Source organism: Mauremys mutica, chromosome 1, assembly GCF_020497125.1.
Source record: "Mauremys mutica isolate MM-2020 ecotype Southern chromosome 1, ASM2049712v1, whole genome shotgun sequence".
NCBI lineage: Eukaryota > Metazoa > Chordata > Testudines > Geoemydidae > Mauremys > Mauremys mutica.
In genome coordinates, this window is record NC_059072.1 from 122,951,636 (window position 1) to 122,970,703 (window position 19,068).

Here is a 19,068-nt window from a genome sequence, read left to right on the forward strand (position 1 = left end):
TTATCATTCATCAATGGATAACAGTCTTCAGAAGTCTAAGTTAAAATCTTTGGATTTTAGGGCAAATACATGTATTGATCTTTCTCTCCATTTTTCATGTGGGGAATGCTCCTGCTGTCTCGGAGAACTGGACTAATTTATCTAATAGGTCTCTTCTATCTCTACCCTTTGATACTCTGAGTGGAAATAGTTAGTTGATTCATACCAAGTAACATAACTGGAAGCTTATAGTATTTGTTAGTAAAACAATCAAGGCCCCATATATAAGATATTGCCCTAAGGCACCATGTAGGGAAGTATGAGGGTATAAATTCCACCATTCCCTTGGGCAGCTGCATGTGGCTTGCCTGGCTCAGGCTCAGCAGGACTGCTTCTCCCACTCCATGTGCAAGTAGAAGGAAAGGGTGGGGGTGGGGAATAGGCAGCGCCGTGGCTTCTGGATGAGCCAGGGCAGAGCTAGCTGGGTGTGAAGGAGAGAGTATGCTGGGCTAGCCCATTGCCAGATGCCACATAGTTCTCTCCCCCACCCACAGTTTGCACAGTACAAAGGAGCTAGGGGTGCCTCTAAGTCACAATTCCTTTCTGGAATTACTCCTGGGGCAGCACAGCTACACACACCATGCCATCCTCAGGGCAAGTCAAGTTTCTCAATCCAGCCCTTAGTTGTTATATGGAATTTCCAGACTGCAACTCTGAGACTAATTTGGCTCTCTTGGAGAACTGTTTTTTAAAATATCTGCATAAATATCTTTCTTTATTAACATATGAGATCTGTGAGTGGATTTATTTCCTGCAAAAAATACTGTAGTGGAGAAAAAAATCAATGATTTCTGGAATTATATATCTATATCTGTGGCCCTGTAATTCTGAGGAGAAATAGGAATGACTGTCATAGCAGTGCCAGCCCAGCTGTAACCTGTATTTTGACACTTACATTCTGGACAAGAGAAAAATAAGTCAGAAGTTGCAAAATGGGGGTCATTTTGACTTTGTGGTTGTTGGCTTCATGCTTTCTTTTGGCACAGTAAAGAATAAAAGATGCACAATGTTTTACATTGGACAATAATATCTAGATATGAAAAAGCTGTGGGACATCACAGTAAAGCACACCAAAATTAGAGTTCCATGCCCCGAGATAAATGGTAGCATGTATCTGTGGCCTCGATTCACAAAAACATCTTATTTGGAAGGGCACTCAAGCACATGTACATTAAGCACATTCTTAAATTAAGCACTTAAAGTTAAGCCTCTGCTCAAGTTCTTTCCTGAATCAGGGCCTCTGTGCATAAATCGGTAACTGTTGTTCTTCGGTATGTCACTTGGATTTTCTCTATAACAGAAGATTTTTATTACAATTAATCTAGAAAGTTCCATGTTATTAATCTTCAGATTTCTAAAAATAACTATATTAATTTCTAACATGCTCATGCAATGCTCTGAATTTTTCTACAACAGATTTTCCACTAGATGCACAGTATCAAGAACAATTAATAAATATGATAGTGTTTATAAATAATGAAGGGCCAAGCTTGGGCCCAATGCCCCTATTGAACTCAATATTTTGGTGTGCAAGAAATGCAGGACTGGGTGAGAAGTGGTGAGTGTACAACAGTAAAAAGGGCTTTGTTGTTTCCCCATCTTGTAGCCATTGTCTAACTCTCTTTTTAAAAAAAAATCCCTTACTAGATATGCTTTCCCACTCAAGGATTTTATTACAGAGTAAAGTTTACAAAATATGTCTTGGTGTACTGCTATTGTTATAGTGACTGTCTAAATATGCCATATATAGTATATTTTTAAATTACAAGAAAATCTACTTTATTTAACAGCTGATTAATATACTTAGGAGTTGCAAAACACTTCCAGTGAAAGCAGTCAGCTGTTTTCTGACTGTTACATTTGTCATATAACCTACGGACAGCAAAGTGGAATGTATCTAAATAATTCCCACGTTGGGCCAGATTCTGCTCCCCTCACTATTCAACAAGAGTATCTTACTCCACAGATAGACCCACCGAAACTCACAGGATTACTTGTGAGCAAAGTGCTATCCAGCATGACTAGGGGGATCAGAATTAGGCTCATAACCATGAGAGAAGTGTCTGTGTTGGGATAGAATGTTGCGTCTGACTGAGAGGTAAATTAGGATATGTCTGTGTGCTGGATTGTAAACCCAGGTCTGTGTGACCTGGGCTTGTTGGACTTGGTGTTCCAAGCCCACACTTGAGTATTCAAGCTGCATTATAAACCTGGGTTTACAGTTGCTGGACCCAGGCCTTGCTAATATGTCCATACTGCACTACGCAGTCCTTCTGACTCAGATCTATAGCTTGACCTGCATTCACACTGCAAAATTTCAGGGCTTGGACCCGAGTCTCAGTGGAACTTGGGCTCTGAGCCACCCTCCTAGCAGTATCCTAGGACCCGGGACCTGAGTGCTTGCTGACGTGAGTCAAACCGACTTGTGTATGGACAGAAGGGGGGCTAGGGATCAAACCCAAGTCAGAGCCTAGGCTTAGTGTGCAGTGTAGACATACATACCCTAATCTAAGGGCATGTCTACGCAGCTGCGGCAGGCCTGGGTCAGCTGACGGGCTCAGGCTGTGGGGCTATAAACTTGCAGTATAGATGTTTGGGCTTGAGCTGGAACCTGGGCTCTGAGACCCCAGGATGGGAGAGGGTCTTAGAGCCCAGGCTCCAGCCCAAGCCCAAACATCTATATTGCAATTTTATGTCCCTGCAGCCCAAGCCCTGTGAGTCTGAGTCAGTTGACCTGGGTTCTGAGAGTCAGTGCCATGTAGACATACCCAGTCTGAAGTGATTGGCTGAGAAGGGAACTATTTTGTTTTGTTTAGTTTCCTAAGAAAAATAACATTACAATAGTACTTACTGCAAAACAAACTGCTCGTAACAAGATGAGCTTTATAGCCTATCCTGTTCATGTGTCATCAGTCACAATCACGTGTCCTGACCCTACAGTCCTCCATGCAAACAAAACGTCCCATGGAGTTCTCCCTGGACTACAGGAGTAGGCCCTAAGACTGGAATTTTCAAAGGGGACAAATGCAGTTAGGTGCCTAACTGACTTTCCATGGGAGATGGGAAGGGTCCTAGTTCCCATAAGCCCCTTTGAAAATCCCCACCAAAATTCTCTCTGCACAATCTGCATTTGTTGAAGTACTGTCCAAAGCCGGGAGAGCACAGCCTGATTTTTAAGATACTTACTGGATAAATAGATATATTTAGGCACCTATTTAAAAATGAGAGAGCGAGAGAGATTCTTGATTCAGTAGACAAGCAAGCAGTCATTACAGCCAGCCATGCAAATCCTCAGATGAATAACCCATTGAAATCAATAGCACTGTCTGCATGAATAAAGCAGGTGGGGTTTGGCCCCTTTATAAGAATATTCTCATTAATCAGCTATTTTACCTGAATCCAGGTGCTAAAAATCCTACTGACATTTTCTTTGAAAAAGAAACCTCACTTCAGATCTGAGTTGGAGGGGAAGGGGAGAATATATGTAAATAAATTATAAATATATCTACATCCTCCGCTTCCAACACACTCCTTTTGCAACACACAACAATGCAAAGAGAACATAATGTTGCCCTAACAACTGGGGATTCCTGGTTTAGCCAACTCTGTCATCTCTGGCCATGACCAACTCTGGAAAAAACCTTTACGTGCATTACCAACCAACATAAATATGAGCAGTTCTGAGCTGTTCTAACTTACTCCCCCAAGATCAGCATGGCTTTATTCCACTTTTGCCCGCCTCTTCGAATCCTTCTCCAAGCACAGATTGCCCACAGTTGAGGAACTGGAACTCAGAAGACTCCAAAAGAATATTTCCTTGTGTTTATAGATTAGTGGTCTGTTAAATTCAATTTAATAAATTATTTAACTGTATATTGATTTTTTTTTCCCACCCACTAGCTCAGAAAGAAACTGGGAATCAGGAAACCTAAGTCTATTCCCAGCTCTGCCCTGATTTTAGGTCTGACCCCGAGAATGCTACTTAAACCCTCTGTGCCTTAGTTTTCCCATCTATAAAATGGCATAAATATAGTGACCTTCTTTTGTAAAGTACTTTGAGATGTAAGGTGAAAAGCGTGATATAAGTGCAAAGTATTTTCATGATTTTTTAAAAAGAAATAGGCCATGCTTATTATAAAATATTGTCACTAAGAAGATATAAAAGCTTAGTTTGATAGACAACAAATATTTGGGGATAACTTTCCCAATTTTTTTTCTCATTTTCTCTTTCATTATTATTGTTGTTTTAAGAGTATTTCTTAATCCTTCATTTAGGAAACAAGAACTCATGTCACTTGTGAGTTATGTGCATGTACAGTGTCTGAAATCACTTCATGACTAGTTTTCTTTTGTACACCTATAATATAAATATCTGAAGAGGATATTGCTTTACCCATAAGACAAGGTGACATCATAATTGATTAATACAGCAAACACAGTTCATTGTTAAATGCCATAAAGAGTTGGAAATAGTGTAGTTTCCCAGAAAATATTGCCAATATATCAAGGGAAAGACTTCCTTGATGAAACCTCAGCATGTGTAAGATCCTCTTTGGATACTTCAACATTTTGGTTATTCTCTCCAGCATGACTTTGTATCCTTCCAAGATGGTTGCGTTGGTTCCTCCCCCGCCCCACACACACACACACACTTTCTGATGACTCCCTTCCTCTAAATTCCCCATTTGTTCTTATCATTCATTCTAATAAAACATTCTCTTCTCTAACTGCTGGGCCAAAATTCTGATCAGTTACGCCAGTGATTTAAATGGCTTTTCACCAGTGTACTGAAAGCAGAATGTGGCCCCTTGTGTTTGCTGGTTTCACAAGTACTGCTTGGTTACACATTTAAGTGCTTTGCAGGCACGGGGCCAGGTTGCACAGGACACAAGCCATGACTGAATTTTGGCCAATATGTCATTCTTTACATACTTGGGCCTCAGTCTAGTGAAGTATTTAAGCACATGCTTAATGTAAGCACTTGAGTAATTCCTCTGAAGTTAGCTGAACTCCTACTTAAGGGCTTGCTTGCTGGATCAGGACGTTATAGTTTGATACTTCTAATATCAGTTTGGTATCTGTATTTTGAGCAATTACGTATAATTTAAATGGATGTATGATTTCTTTCCATATGAGAAATATTGCACTCTGAGCTCAGTGCTAAAAGCACAGATTTTGTTTTTTAATAGCGTGCTCGTTACCTAGCTCTCTCTACTCCTGTACTGACATACAAGATCCTCAAGCATCCCTTTAATGTTACATGCCCCAATCCTGCTATGAAATCCCTGTGGATGGGCGGACTCCCATGCCCATACGGAGCCCCTAGTGAGGCTCTGCAAGGGGCCCACCTGCACAGATTCCATTGCAGGACCGTGCCTATTGTGTGTGTGTGTGGTATTTTCCATACACACATTCACCTGTACACTTCTGTGTATATTCTACCTATAATCAAAAATAAGAGAGTGCAATGGGGTAATAGGGTGATATAATGCTCCTTCCTTGGTTAATTAATAATGAAGCATAGCCCTAGTTAATGTTAAGGCACCAATAAATACTTTATGCTCCGTCAATACCTGCACATAGTCACGAGTTCTTGTTACTTTCCATAATGCATGCAAAAGGAGTACATGGTTTTTTTAAGATGAGTCCCTAGTGTTCCTATTTGTTAAATACTCGGTACCTCCCCTTGCCTTTTAAAGTTATGGCAAATTCTGGATTGCTTGAAATCCAGAAAACTAGCTTTGAATTTTCTTCATGTCACTTACATGCTCTTTTTATATACACATAGTCTTCCCACATCTACACACACACTCAGACGCACAGGTAGTAGACTTTTGCATGCAAAAATCACACACTTGCATACTGTGTGCACAGCACCCCACTGATTTATTCTGTTAGTTTCTGTGTGCTGATAACATAGTTGTAGTGTGGTGATCAGCTTGTGCCTGTTAATTTCACACACACACACACACCACACACACACACACACACCAAATCAATCCCCCATGTGTTCAGGCAGCCCCTACCTAGACAATGGTTCCCTGCATATCAATTAAGTTCACACAAGCAGTGATTATGATTACATATGCACAGTTCTCATGTGCATAGCCAGCCCCAGCACAGGCAATCTGCTTCTGCATGTTGGCAGTTCACTACCCCCCTTGATTCCCCCTCTTCTCTGGGCTATATGTGGCATTTAGAAGCTCTGACAATCTGCTCCAAATGTTTTCCATATTTGTTCAGCCTCCTTGATTCAAATACCAGGAACAACTCAGCCAGCACAAAGCGAAGCTTCAGGGGCACAAAAAAAAAAAAAAAAATCCCCACCTCAACACGCCCATCAGCTAGGAAAAAAAAAAGTTCATCAACATGAGAAAAGAGGAGAAGAAACCTCAGAACAACACGTCCCTTAAAAACCAGAACCAGGCAGGGAAGGCACCTGAAGGGGAGAAAAGCACCGATCCAGCCAAGCAGCAGGAGCCAGCAATGAAGAAGAAAGCCAAGGGGGATCCCAAAACGGGCCAGGAGGAAGAATCCCACACTTGTTGTGGCTGCCGTTTCCCGCTGCTGGTTGCCTTGTTGCAGCTGGTGTTAGGCATCTCTATAACAGTGCTGGGCTTCATTATGGCAGGCATCAGCTCTTCTTTACTAGTCAGAGACACTCCATATTGGGCTGGGATAATTGTAAGCATAAAGTCTGTTTCTACATAAAGTGCATTTGCCAACATTAATGCAATCTGCATGATGCTACACTTAATACTAACCAACTGCATGTCCTACACCAGATATGAGCTAAACTAACTAGAAATATTCCTGCAATTATATGTCTAATTTACTGTCCCAAGGAAACTGCTGTTGCAGTATAATATAATCCTTTATATTCCTCCCCCAAACACCCCAATACCTTGAATAAAATACAAGGTTGCTGTGCACCAGATGTATATTATGTTACCTATTAAGCTGTTTGCTATTAAATGATGGTTAGTAATGCTGAAAAAAATGTTTACTACTTATGTTATCCCCCCCCCCAAAAAAACCAGTCAGTTTTAAGAGGGTGAAAGTATAATTATAAACCTCTAATTCAATGTATTTATAATAGTGTCAGAAAAGAACTGGCTGTTCTTTTAGCTTCCACACTGTGATGAGTTAAAAAAAGACTGTAACTTAACCCCTTTCTTCCCCCCGACCCCCAGCCACATCCCAAATTCTTTTCCATAAAACACACCCCATGTGGCTCTTGGGACTAAAGGGTTACTATGAAATGCAAAACAAGTAAGTCTGTAAAATCTGAAGGGTGTGACACAAGCCAGCTAACATGAGGAAATTCAAAGTTGCGAGTGACAGGCCAGCCTTGTCTAATGCAGATATGGCACAAAAAAACACAGTGGCAGGAGTAAAGGGTGGGGTCCCTGATAAGTCTATTATAATCATGCGCACACACACGCAATCAACTAAGAAATATAGCCCAAATCCTGAGCACAGGGTGCTCCTGTAGAAGTCACTAGGAGCTGAGGGCACTCAGCAGCTCTCAGGATTTGGTCTTGTTTTATTTAATAATTTTTAGAGAGACAGTACATGTGGCTATGGTATTCCTGTGTTGGGGTGTGTATTATGTATATTTTGCTATGCCTATTTTTCCCCCGAAGGACCATATTTCAAGTAGATGTATTCTTATGTGTTTGTACTAATTCTGAGCATTATTAAACCAATAGAACATAAAATCTTCCGCCAAGTAAATACATATTTAGGCACTTTAACAAAGAAAAGATTCTTGATGGAGTAGACCAATGTATCGTGTACCACAAACATAAATCCTTATTATTTGAGGCTTATTTGACCTGAATTGTTATGGTTTATAGTATTAATCCAGCTGCTGCACATAACAATTACATCTTTGTGTTAGAGATAATTTGATAAGGATTGCTGAGACGTAAAAGTCAAAGGTCCAATCCTGAAAAAGTTGGAATGATCAGGACCCGAGTTTCTAAACAGATAATGGGTGGTTTTAATTAGCCCTTTCCCCTTTCTTTCTCTTCTTCCAAAATATAGATCTAAAAGTTCAGTTATATCTTGCAGGGTGCAATACTACCCTCACTTAAAGAAGAGAAATTTCCAATGGGACTTGCTCCATTACAAGGGGAGGGTGGAAGGGGAACAATAAACTAGGGCATGCAACATCTCCACTTAATTTTTTTAAGTTAACATGTCCTAAAGTTTCTGCAAACACTGATGGTCAAATTCTCTTCTCAGATCCACACTATGGATCTCCCAAATTTTGAATAACCTCTTCATTAGAAGGACAGATAAACAACCACAAAGATGCAGGGCTTGATCTGCAGCTGGAGTAAATTGGCATTGCTCCATTGAAGTCAGCGAGGGCATGCAAGTTTACAGCTGCTGAGTATGCTCCTTGATTTTCCTGTATGCAGCCAACATTATATAAAAAAAAAAAAAGTGTAGACCCAAGAATCAGCACATAAAGCTGGGCTACCCTTCCAGAGGGAGTCCCCAGCCAGACCAATGGTCACTGAGGTTTTGTGACCAACCCGTAACTCAGGTAATATTTGCCATGATTTATGAACTGTTTGCAGGAATTTGGACTGACATTTGGATGGGTGTGGGCTGGGTATAAATAATGCAAAGCTCAGTTGTTTTCATGGCTTCAACCTGAAACCAGGCAAAAATTGGTACATTTACACTGAGTTTACCTAAAATTTCAAAGCAAAACTCAAGTCTGAACTAACACTGCTGGGTTTTGCACACAGCAACCTATCTGACCTTGTGATAGATGGCAGAGCTCCCACAGACCCTGGGAACACAAGATTTTGGCTACATAATTCTTAGGATCTCTTTGCGTTGAGCTTTACAATCATTTCATCTTTCCAGCTATATAGAAGACCTAAAGATACAAAGTAATGGGTGCCAATTTAAGAATCTAGCTCGAGTAATAAATAATAATGTGTTGGCTAGACTTGCATCTCTCGGTCTGTGGGTTGTTCCACCATGTTGGGTTACCAGCAGGTTTTGGTGTAGGCACATTCCTTACCAGCACAATTACATGTGCCACTGATTGGGTTTCTGCTCACACTGCCTGGTCTTGGAGTCGAATGGTGTGGTGACTATGAGACTGTTCTGATACATGTGTTTCAGGGAGAGTGAGAGGTGGAGAGACAAGTGTCTGAGAGCTACTGAGAAAACACACACACCAAATGTGGGGGAGGAAAGATGCACATGTTTTCCATTCCAAGCAGCCAGGCTCAGGTGGAGTGGGGGTGGGGAATGGTACTGAAATAGAGGTGAGATTGAGAAATTGGATCTGTAACTCCCAGCGGCCAGGAGAGACGATGTTTAAGTGGAGCTCAAGTGATGTCAGGAGTGGTGTGGGAGCCAATGCAAAGATATTGGTTCATGAGAGCTTAAAAAATAAAGAGGTAGCTGAGAAGTTGTGCCATTATTTGCTTATATATGGTTGCACTGTGACGGATATGAATGTTGCTTGTTGGGACACTGGCTGGGAAAGGTTGAGAACCCGTGAGCCAGAGCAAAGTTTGTCAGTGTAGCTCCTAGGACCTTTGCAGGTCATCTGTAGGACAGAATATTCTGAGAACTATGCGTTGGAGCATTTGGAGATCCATTGTGTTAGAACACCCTGCATGCAGATATCCTGCTCACAGTCTTTTTGGTTGGTATTAGGCCAGTGTAGAGATTGGAGATCACACATATGGGCATGGGATGGAGTGTGTCTTGCTCATAAAACAAATATGCTCCTATTCTGTAGCAGAAAATGCATCTTTCTGGAATTCCTTTATTAATGCAGAAATGAGCAACATTGCCTTTCTTGGCAGCACAGCAGAACGGAAAGTGGTGGTGTAAAATATCAATGTGTGCTTGTTTTAGTAACATCCCACTCAAGTGCTCTTTTCAAAGGATTTGATTAGTGTTCAGATTCACCAACTGTTTAAGAACTGTAAAATATATTATCAAGACCAGGGTTTCTCAAACAGGGGTCGCCGCTTGTGTAGGGAAAGTCCCTAGCAGGCCGGGCCGGAGTGTTTACCTGCCCCGTCCACAGGTCCGGCTGATCATGGCTCCCACAGGCCGCAGATTGCTGCTCTGGGCCAATGGGAGCTGCTGGAAGCGGCAGCCAGTACGTCCCTGGGCCCACACCGCTTCCAGCAGCCCCCATTGGCCTGAAGCAGCGATCCGCGGCCAGTGGGAGCCGCGATCGGCTGGACCTGCGGACGGGGCAGGTAAACACACCGGTCCGGACTGCCAGGGGCTTTCCCTACACAAGCGGCGACCCTTGTTTGAGAAACGCTGATCAAGACCTTTTTAATGAAGTTAAAGACAGTGGGCTAAATTCACCCACAGTGTAACTCCATCAGAATTACACCCGGAATGAATTTAACCCCCTAGCTGTTGTTGAAGTATGACAGAAAAATGAAGGAAAACTGCTAATGTGTTAAATAGATCCTGACTGATTTTTTGCTTTATTAGTGGCAAAAGTATTTTCAGTTATGAACAGTGTGACAAAGTGCTTTAGTCCATTAGCATGAATGAAAGGGAACTTGTCTAGTGAAGCAACTAGAGCAAAATGTTCCCAGTGAAAACCAAACCAGGCAAAACTAGTGTGGATTCAGGTTTCATTACAAATTCAGAACTTGGCCTTGGTTTGTTGTGATAAGACTCCAGAAATCTGGAGCTGATGGGCTGTTTTCTGGTTCTGTGGTTACTGTGATACTCCCTCCACCCACCCTAGGCAATCAGTATGGATGGAATCTGGGATCCATAGCACTGAAAGCACAGGCTTCTACTGCTGAGCAACACAAGTAACATTATGGATTAGTAGCAGTAATAGGCTCTTACCTTCTGTGTGGACTAGCTGCTAGAGAGAGAAGCGATACACTTGACTGCATCACACTAAAATTATTTCAAAATGAAACCAGGTGAAACTTAGCAGTTTCAGCTGAGTTTCATTTGAAATACAATCGATGCTATTTAGAAACCAAAGGAAATGTTCATGGGCAGAGTGTTTGCTCTTCGAAGACTTCTGACAGCATGTTTGACACCTCGTACCTCTCAGACTTTGGAAGGCACTTCAGATTCTTAAACCTTGGGTTGAGTGCTGTAGCTATCTTTAGAAATCTCACATTGGTACCTTCTTTGCATTTTGTCAAATCTGCAGTGAAAGTGTTCTTAAATCAAACAACAGACATTGGGTCGTCATCCGAGACTGCCATGGCATGAAGCTAAGTATCCCCTCTCTGATGGTGGCAAGTAACAGATGCTTCAAAGAAAGATGCCCTATCTAAGATAGTGAGAGGTGACTTGAGTGGATAATTATGGAATAACTTGCTCATGAGGAAAGTTTCTTCCTAACTTCATCTATTAGTGGTTGGCTTATTCCCTGAAGCATAAGGGTTTTTATTCCTCTTTAAAAAGGTGCATTCTATTTAATGTAACTCTGGATAGTCTCATTATCCATAAAAATGTGTAATCCTCTTGGCTTCAGTGATATCATGTGTCAATGAGTTCCACAGGTTACAAATGTGTTGCTTTTCACTCTGTTTACTCTTTTGATTACAAGGGTTATTTTCTAAAATTCCTGCTAACCAGACCATATAATAAAGCAGATGAGTAAAATTAGTCACCTGCATAAGTGTTTCCAGATGTGTCTTGGGTTAGGGCCCAAGATGCTCATTTGATCCAGATTTTCCTCTTTCTCAATCTCTCTGCAGACATTTTCAGCTGTCCTGCCTCTCCTAAATCAGCACCATATGTTTTCCAAAATCTGTAGGAAATTCTTGGAAGGCAAATATACATCATTTGACTGAGAGGCCTACCTGTTAGGGCCACATTTTGGCTAAAATTGCAGCAGCAACAACAAAAAATCCTCATAATGTATTAGGCAGAAAAGAGAGCAGATTAGCACAATTCATGGTTTAGACAGCTGTAGGAATAAAGCAAACCATGTTAATATATCAGAGTGCGACAATAACTAATGCAAACCACAACTGCAATTTATTTCTGATGTTCATATTTCCCCCAATTAGGTATATTGCATCAACATCTTAATCATTACCAGATTGTATTCTGCTATCTATCCTCCATATTTGTGTTGAGACCTTGTGTGATTAAAGTGTGAGAAAGTTACAAGCAACTTAAAATAAGGGTGACTGGATAGGAAGGGCAAATCTGGTGGGCCTTACTTAGGAAAAACACCAATGAATTCCATGGGAATTTGGTTAAAATAAAATCCTCTGGATTTGGCCCATAAGGAATAAGTGGATTGTGCATTATTTTTTTTTGCTTTTGCAGATCATATTTTTCTCACTTTGTTGCCATGGTTAGTTCAATGAGTATAATAGGTCTGAGGGATGTCATGTATTAGTCATGTAAAGCAGGAGGATGTTTGTGCTTCTGCTGCTGCCAGTCTGGCTATGCTTTTTGGAAAACAATCAACCTTTGTCCTTTTGAAGACAGGTGTGGATGTTCAGCATGTGCCTTTGTTTTGGCAGTGAGAAATTAAGTTGGTGTTACTGGATTTTTGCTGTGGCAGGTTGGAGGAAAGACTACTTTTTTTTTCACTACTTTCGTTCCACTTTTTAGATGACTAAGCTACGTAAAGAGTGGCATCTTGCATACTTTGATGGAATCTACTCTGTGTACGTAAAGTGGGTATTCGTAGTTTGTCAGTCACCATATTATTATTATCTCTACTTAATATTTGTTTTGTGGTATCGCCTTGAGTTCCCAATCAGGGACAAGTTCTCCAGTGCTAGGCACTGGGCACAATTAAAAGACAGTTTCTGTCCCAAATGTCTTACAAGCTATGGGCTATCGTAGGAAGGAATCATTGCAAGTCTAGTTCTAAGTAATTGTATTTAGGTCCCAGTATAGGGGCTGGTTCTGTTCCCATTGAAATCAACAAGAATTAAGTTGTTCACTTGAATAGTGACAGGCTCTATCTCTAGTTTCGGTAAACAGACAATTTCAATAACCATTCTAATAGTAGTTTTGTTTAAAAACTTTTATTAAAAACAATTAAAATGGATCCATTTAGAAACCTGCTAGATGAAAAGAATGTTGACATTTTCCACAATTTTTTTTAATTTTTCAACCAGCTCTAGTAAATATTTGTTTTCAGTGGTGTGTGAAATGTTTTGATATGTCAGAGGCTGTAGTAACCAAAATTAAACCTGTAACCTTTGTAAGTACATCAGAATCGGATCCAGGTATTTTTCTAGGCAGTACTTTTCAAAATTTAAACTCCTTCTGTGGATTCCTTTCATGCAGCTATCTGCTCAATGAGGGGTATTGTAAATGGGTCGACTCACCCCTGCGGTGCCTCCTGCTGGTTGCTCTGCGAAGTTAGCTCAGTCCAGCCCTGGAGCACCCTCTGCAGGCTGGTGATCCACCTGTCTTCAGGCCCCCGTGTCCCTCCCTGGACCCGGTGCCCTTTTACATGGGGTGCTGCCCCTAGCAGTAACTCCTTTCTCTCTGGGTCTCCCTTTCTGTCTCAGGGAACCCCCACCCTCTATCCCTACCTTGCCTCAGTATTGGCTACTGCCAGTCATTGTCTAGCCCCACACTCTGGGGCAGACTGCAGTATCAGCCTACTCATCACAGGCAAAGTTGGGTTTGGACCTGCTGCCTTGGCCTACCCCTAGGTTGCCCCCTGCAACCCCCAGTACCTATTGGCCCACTGCTAGGCCGCAGCCTGGGGCTTTCTAGGCTGGAGCTCCCCAGCCTTTTCCCCAGCCCTGCTTCACCCTAGGTACTTATCTCAGCTCCTAAGCAGCCAGGCCCATCTCTCTCTATAGCCAGAGAGAGACTGTCTGGCTTCTGGCTTCCCTGCCTTGTTATAAGGCCCTGTTGCTCTGTTTGGGGCGTGGCCCCCAGCTGCAGCCACTTCCCTGATCAGCTCAGCCTTGAGAGCCACTGCTCTCAAGCCCTGTCAGGCCACTTTTTAAACCCCTTCTCCGCAGGAGCAGGGTCCACCCTGCTACAGGTGTGTTAGCTCACACGGAAAATTCTGAAATAGGAACTTGAAATAAACTTGGACTGAAATTTGCACAGGGTTGAAGTGCTTATTCCTAGTTAGTCAAATAATTAGATCAGCTCTTATAACTCCTAACTACTATTCCATAATTCTTACAGAATCTGTTTTATTTGTATAACAAATGCATATTGACTGATGATTACCCAGTGCTAAGGCTAGTGAATCTTACATTATATATTTAGTCAATAAGGCCTGGGAAGTCTGTTTCATGCTGGGATATTGCAATGGCTATTGAACCTTAGAATGTCAGATTTCCTTATGCTATTTTATAATCAACATTGGCAGCATCCATAACACACCCTGCTAGAACATAGTCACTTAAGGAGTCTTTAAGAATATTTACCAAAAGATGTTTATTCTATTGCACTTCATGGGCATAATTCAAAACTGATCTTTTTAATAACACACAAAGAGAAACATGTAAAGTGTTTTCTCTCTAACTGTTCTGTACTCAAGTTTGCTTCAAAGAGACAGTCTGCCTTTTCAAAACTTAAATGTAAAGTAGATATTTGCAGTGATCCCCAAAAATCGAAGATTTGGGCAGGAGTTATTCTGTTTACCAATCAACATCAGGTCCTTGCCAGCTCCCTCTTCTTCATATCTTTGGTTAACAGAAATAATGTACTATTGTTAAAAATATAATAATAATAATAAATAAATAATACTTAAGCCTTCTAAAATATCCTGTTCAAACCTTGCCTGAATCCTGACTTGATGTAATCCTTTTATAAATGCCCATTAACCATGCTCTCCAACTATCCTTTAGTATATTATTTAGATCCCAGAGGAATCCTACAAAGTGTACGCAGGATGGAAATTCTTTTGAATGATACTTCTTCGTATTGAAAGATTTCTGAAGATGGGCCAGATCCTGCTGCTGTTCAAGTCAGTAGCTGTTTTGCCACTGACCTAATGGGATTTGGATGAGCTCCCTTTTCTTTTGGACTTGATTTACTGTAAAAGAATCCTAACTTATCATTAGATATCATGTTAAATAGAACCAGAGCCTTGTTCTGCTCTCAGTTGCACTAGTTTCAAACTGATGTAATCCTATTGGCTTGTACTAAGCTGTGCCAAATTTACACTCGCGTAAGTGAGCGCAGATCAGGACCATTGTGCCAAAAAAGGTCTGTCCCCCTCCCCCGCTGCCCAACCCTGTCAATTATTGCTGTCAGCAATAAAAATAAAACAAATAAATTGGAGACTGTGTGCAAGTCATAGGACCAGAACATAAATACACATGATATGGAAAGGAGTAAATAACACTGATGCTTTCTTTACAAATGTTCTCAGGCAATACTACTTAACCATGTCTTACAGAAATGACATGAAATACAACTTTACAGGTAAGTCTTCTACTTCACAGACATTCTGGAGGGACACCGCTGTGTGTTCAGAGATCCTGTCCTCCTAAAGGGAAATTGATGGAAGAACAGTTGGTAGTATTTGTTTCCCCATTAAAGCACAAACAGGAATGCTTTCATTCAATACCATTTTACAAATTTTTGGATTTGTATTTTGTTCCAATTCAGACGACCCCCTGCAGTGCTGGGAACCCAAACTAAATAGCATTGTGATAGTGTGTGGAAAATCAGGTTGTGAAGCTACTAACGGAAGTCCGGCTCCACAGCAGGTGTAGGCCAATGCAGTTCCATTGACTTTCCTGGAGTGATGCCAGTTTACATGAGCTGAGGATCCAGAAGAAGCAAAACCTACCAGTCTAGTTTCACTGGGAAAGCAGAGAGAATTCCCCCCCAAAATAAACACGTAGGATTAAAGAGAAACAAGTACCTTAGAGCCAAATCGTGTTCACATTATAGTCAATGCAGGTTTTCCCATTGATTTTAATGTGGGGAGGAGTAATGGTCCTGGTCCTGTATACCATCCATCCTACGGTCATACAGACCTGACATAATATCACCCAAGGGACTCTGGCTGTCCCACTGCTTGCTCACCAGTGAGCTTGGCTTCTCTTCTCTCCTCCCCTCCCAATATCATTCTTCAGCAGAACAAACAAAAACAAGGATACATAAAGAACTTGCAGTAGGCCCCACCAAACCAAATGAGACTTTGAATGAGAAGATTAAAGGAAGTCACAAGACGGGATCACAGATTCACATCTGACAAGGGCTAACCTAAGACATGGGAATTTCATAAACAAACATAGAACACTTCCATTCAAAGGTTTCAGAACCAGATTATTTTAAACATTTATTTAGAAGTTAAGAGGGAAAAACTTGACCAGCTGAAATCACTCAGTCTGTTGGGACCTGATCCAACATGGAAGTCAATGGAAAGAATCTCATTTAGTTCAATAGACCTTGGGTCAGGCTCTTAAAAATATAATTATAGAAGATGTAGGTTCTCTAGAACTAAAAGGTGAGTTACTACAATTTGAGATCATAGAGAGTGAGAGATGCTGCAGACACTACTTTTGGAGGACTTTTTTTGTTTTTAATTTAACAAACAAAAATTTGAATCCCACGGTTACTGGTGACCATTCCGTCCTCTGTGCTGAGGCACAAAATTGTGGGATTTGAATGTTGGCATACCAAAGAATGCTATTGTATTCTTCCTGAGCACAGAGGCTGCAATGAACATCAGAGGTAACAGGGTTAACTTTGGGACATCAAAACTCCAATAAGCATGTACCAAGAATACGGGGCAGCATTGAGAGTGCATTTTTCATGGTGTATTTAGCCTGTTAGGCAGCACTAAAGCTTTTTAAAATGTCTTATCTTTTCCTCTGCTTTCATTTACTGATATGATGAAAGTGTGAGTATTGTGGTTCTCAACCAAGGGGTACGTGTATCCCTGGGAGTTCTCAGAGGTCTTCCAGGCGGTACATCAGCTCATTTAGATATTTGCCTAGTTCTACAACACTATATAAAAAGCACTAGTGAAGTCAGTGCAAACTAAAATTTCCTGATACTGCTCTATGTACTATGCACTGAAATGTAAGCACAATATTTATATTCAAATTGATTTATTTTATAATGATATGGTAAAAATGAGAAAGTGAGCAATTTTGCAGTAATAGTGTGCTGGGACACTTTGTATTTATATGTCTTTTTTGTTTTTTTTGTTTTAATAAGCAAGTGGTTTTTAGGTGAAGTGTAACTTGGGGGTATGCAAGCCAAATCAAACTCTTGAAAGGGTCACAGTAGTCTGGAAAGTCTGAGAGCCACTGCTATAGGTTCTACAGAGCACAAGCCGGAGGTCCAGGGAGAGCTGGTCACATGGTTCTAGCTTTGGATCCTGCAGGCTTAGGGTTAGGTGAGCTCTCTGGTGAGGTGCTAAGTTCTCTCACCAAAGTCACACTGAAGTTGGGGATTTTAAGCACCTCACAGGAATGTTGAATAACTCGTAGGGCTGAGCCCACCCTGAAGAGCAAAAGCAGACAGTGTAATTAATTCCATTAAAAAAAAAATACTTGTTGCACTAGATTCTGAGTTCAGAGCAGGGACTGTCCTTTGTAAATGACTGAAAAGTGCCTAGCATGTAGTAAGTGCTACTGCGAATAAATAATACTGCTAATAAAGACTGTGACAGTACATAAATACTTTCCTATTACTGTTCTGCATAAGCAATTACTGTCATTGCCGCGGGGCTGAAATGCAATCACAAACAGATAGAGAGATGTGCTGTTTGTTAAGATGTAGTCCACAGTATGAAAAGTTTGAAAGCCTCTGCTCTACCCATGCTATTCAGGCATACAGGAAATGTTGCCGACTACTGTTCAACTCTGCAGTCTTTGCTAATGACATAAAAAAACCAGCCGACGTCTTGTAACATAGAGGATAGGTGGTATTTAGATTCAGGATCCTATCTCTACAAGCCTAAACCATCCTTTTTGAGAGACGACAGTGGTTACTTATGATATAAATAGAAACTCACCCTGGAGATCACTGATCAAATTCTATCCTCACTTTGGGCCTGATCAAAAGCCCACTGAAATCAGTTGCAATTGCAGGTGGTCAACACATCTCAGGATCTCGCCTGCAAATATTGTCCAAGCTACTTAAAATGAGTAAAATTAGTTTTCTCCTGTATTGTTAGAAACACAACACAATGGCTCATGCAGGAGAAACAGAAAATAAAATGTGATCACAAATTGGAGGGGAGGCTTAGAGGTTATTTACATGCAAAGCAACACTGACTCAACTAAAGTTAGTTAAAGAGGTGCAAACTAAAGAATTGTCATGTTCAGGGTGGTTTTGAGGATGAGTTCTCACTCCCTAGGAAATGCCTCGTGTGGCCAGTGTAGTATACTTGCCTTCTCATGGTGGAGATGTTCTTAATTGAAGATGTGGGTTGAAAGGCTGATGTCTGGTGCCTTATAACTAAGGGTAAGTCTATACTTACCATCCGGGTCGGTGGCTAGCGTTCGACTTCTCGGAGTTCGAGATATCGCGTCTAATCTAGACGCGATATCTCGAACTCCGAACGCTCTCCCGTCGACTCCGGAACTCCTCCACCACGAACAGCGGTGGCAGAGTCGACGGGGGAGCCGCGGACTTCGATCCCGCGGCGTCTGGACGGGTGAGTACTTTGAACTAAGGTAGTTCGAGTTCAGCTACGCTATTCACGTAGCTGAACTTCCGTACCTTAGTTTGACCCCCCCCCCCCTTAGTGTAGACCAGGCCTAGGTTGCTCCAAACAGATGGAGCTCATGAGCTGTAGTAGGCATTCCACCTATGAGAAGGGAGTCCAATTTCAAAGTGAGAACATCGGGCCTGGCCAGCCAGTTTGTAAAAGTTGTGCCACGCACACATACTCCCTGAAGATGAAGACCAAAGAGCATATCAGTACAATGCTAGAGCATCCCTCAGAAGTGATATGAGACTGCTCTGCTTGACAGCTGTGGAAAAATGGAAAAAGATTACCATGTTCTGGGTGCATGTGGCTAAAGAAATGAGCTAAAGAACTATGTGTGGTTCTCCTAAATGTGGGAACAATGACTGGCA

General features: G+C 41.5%; 1 protein-coding gene across 3 annotated transcripts in view; it reads left to right on the forward strand.

The window, feature by feature from the left end:
* Positions 1-19,068, forward strand: part of SSPN (sarcospan) — a 42,790-nt gene that overhangs the window by 12,043 nt on the left and 11,679 nt on the right. Inside the window, exon 1 of one of the 3 annotated variants that reach the window (XM_044993905.1) lies at positions 6,245-6,723. The exons of the other annotated variants lie outside the window; for them this stretch is intronic. Within the exon in view, the coding sequence (XP_044849840.1) occupies positions 6,409-6,723 (315 nt within the window). The 5' untranslated portion in view covers positions 6,245-6,408. Of the gene's footprint in view, positions 1-6,244; positions 6,724-19,068 lie in introns of those variants that run through there. 3 annotated transcript variants of the gene reach the window in all.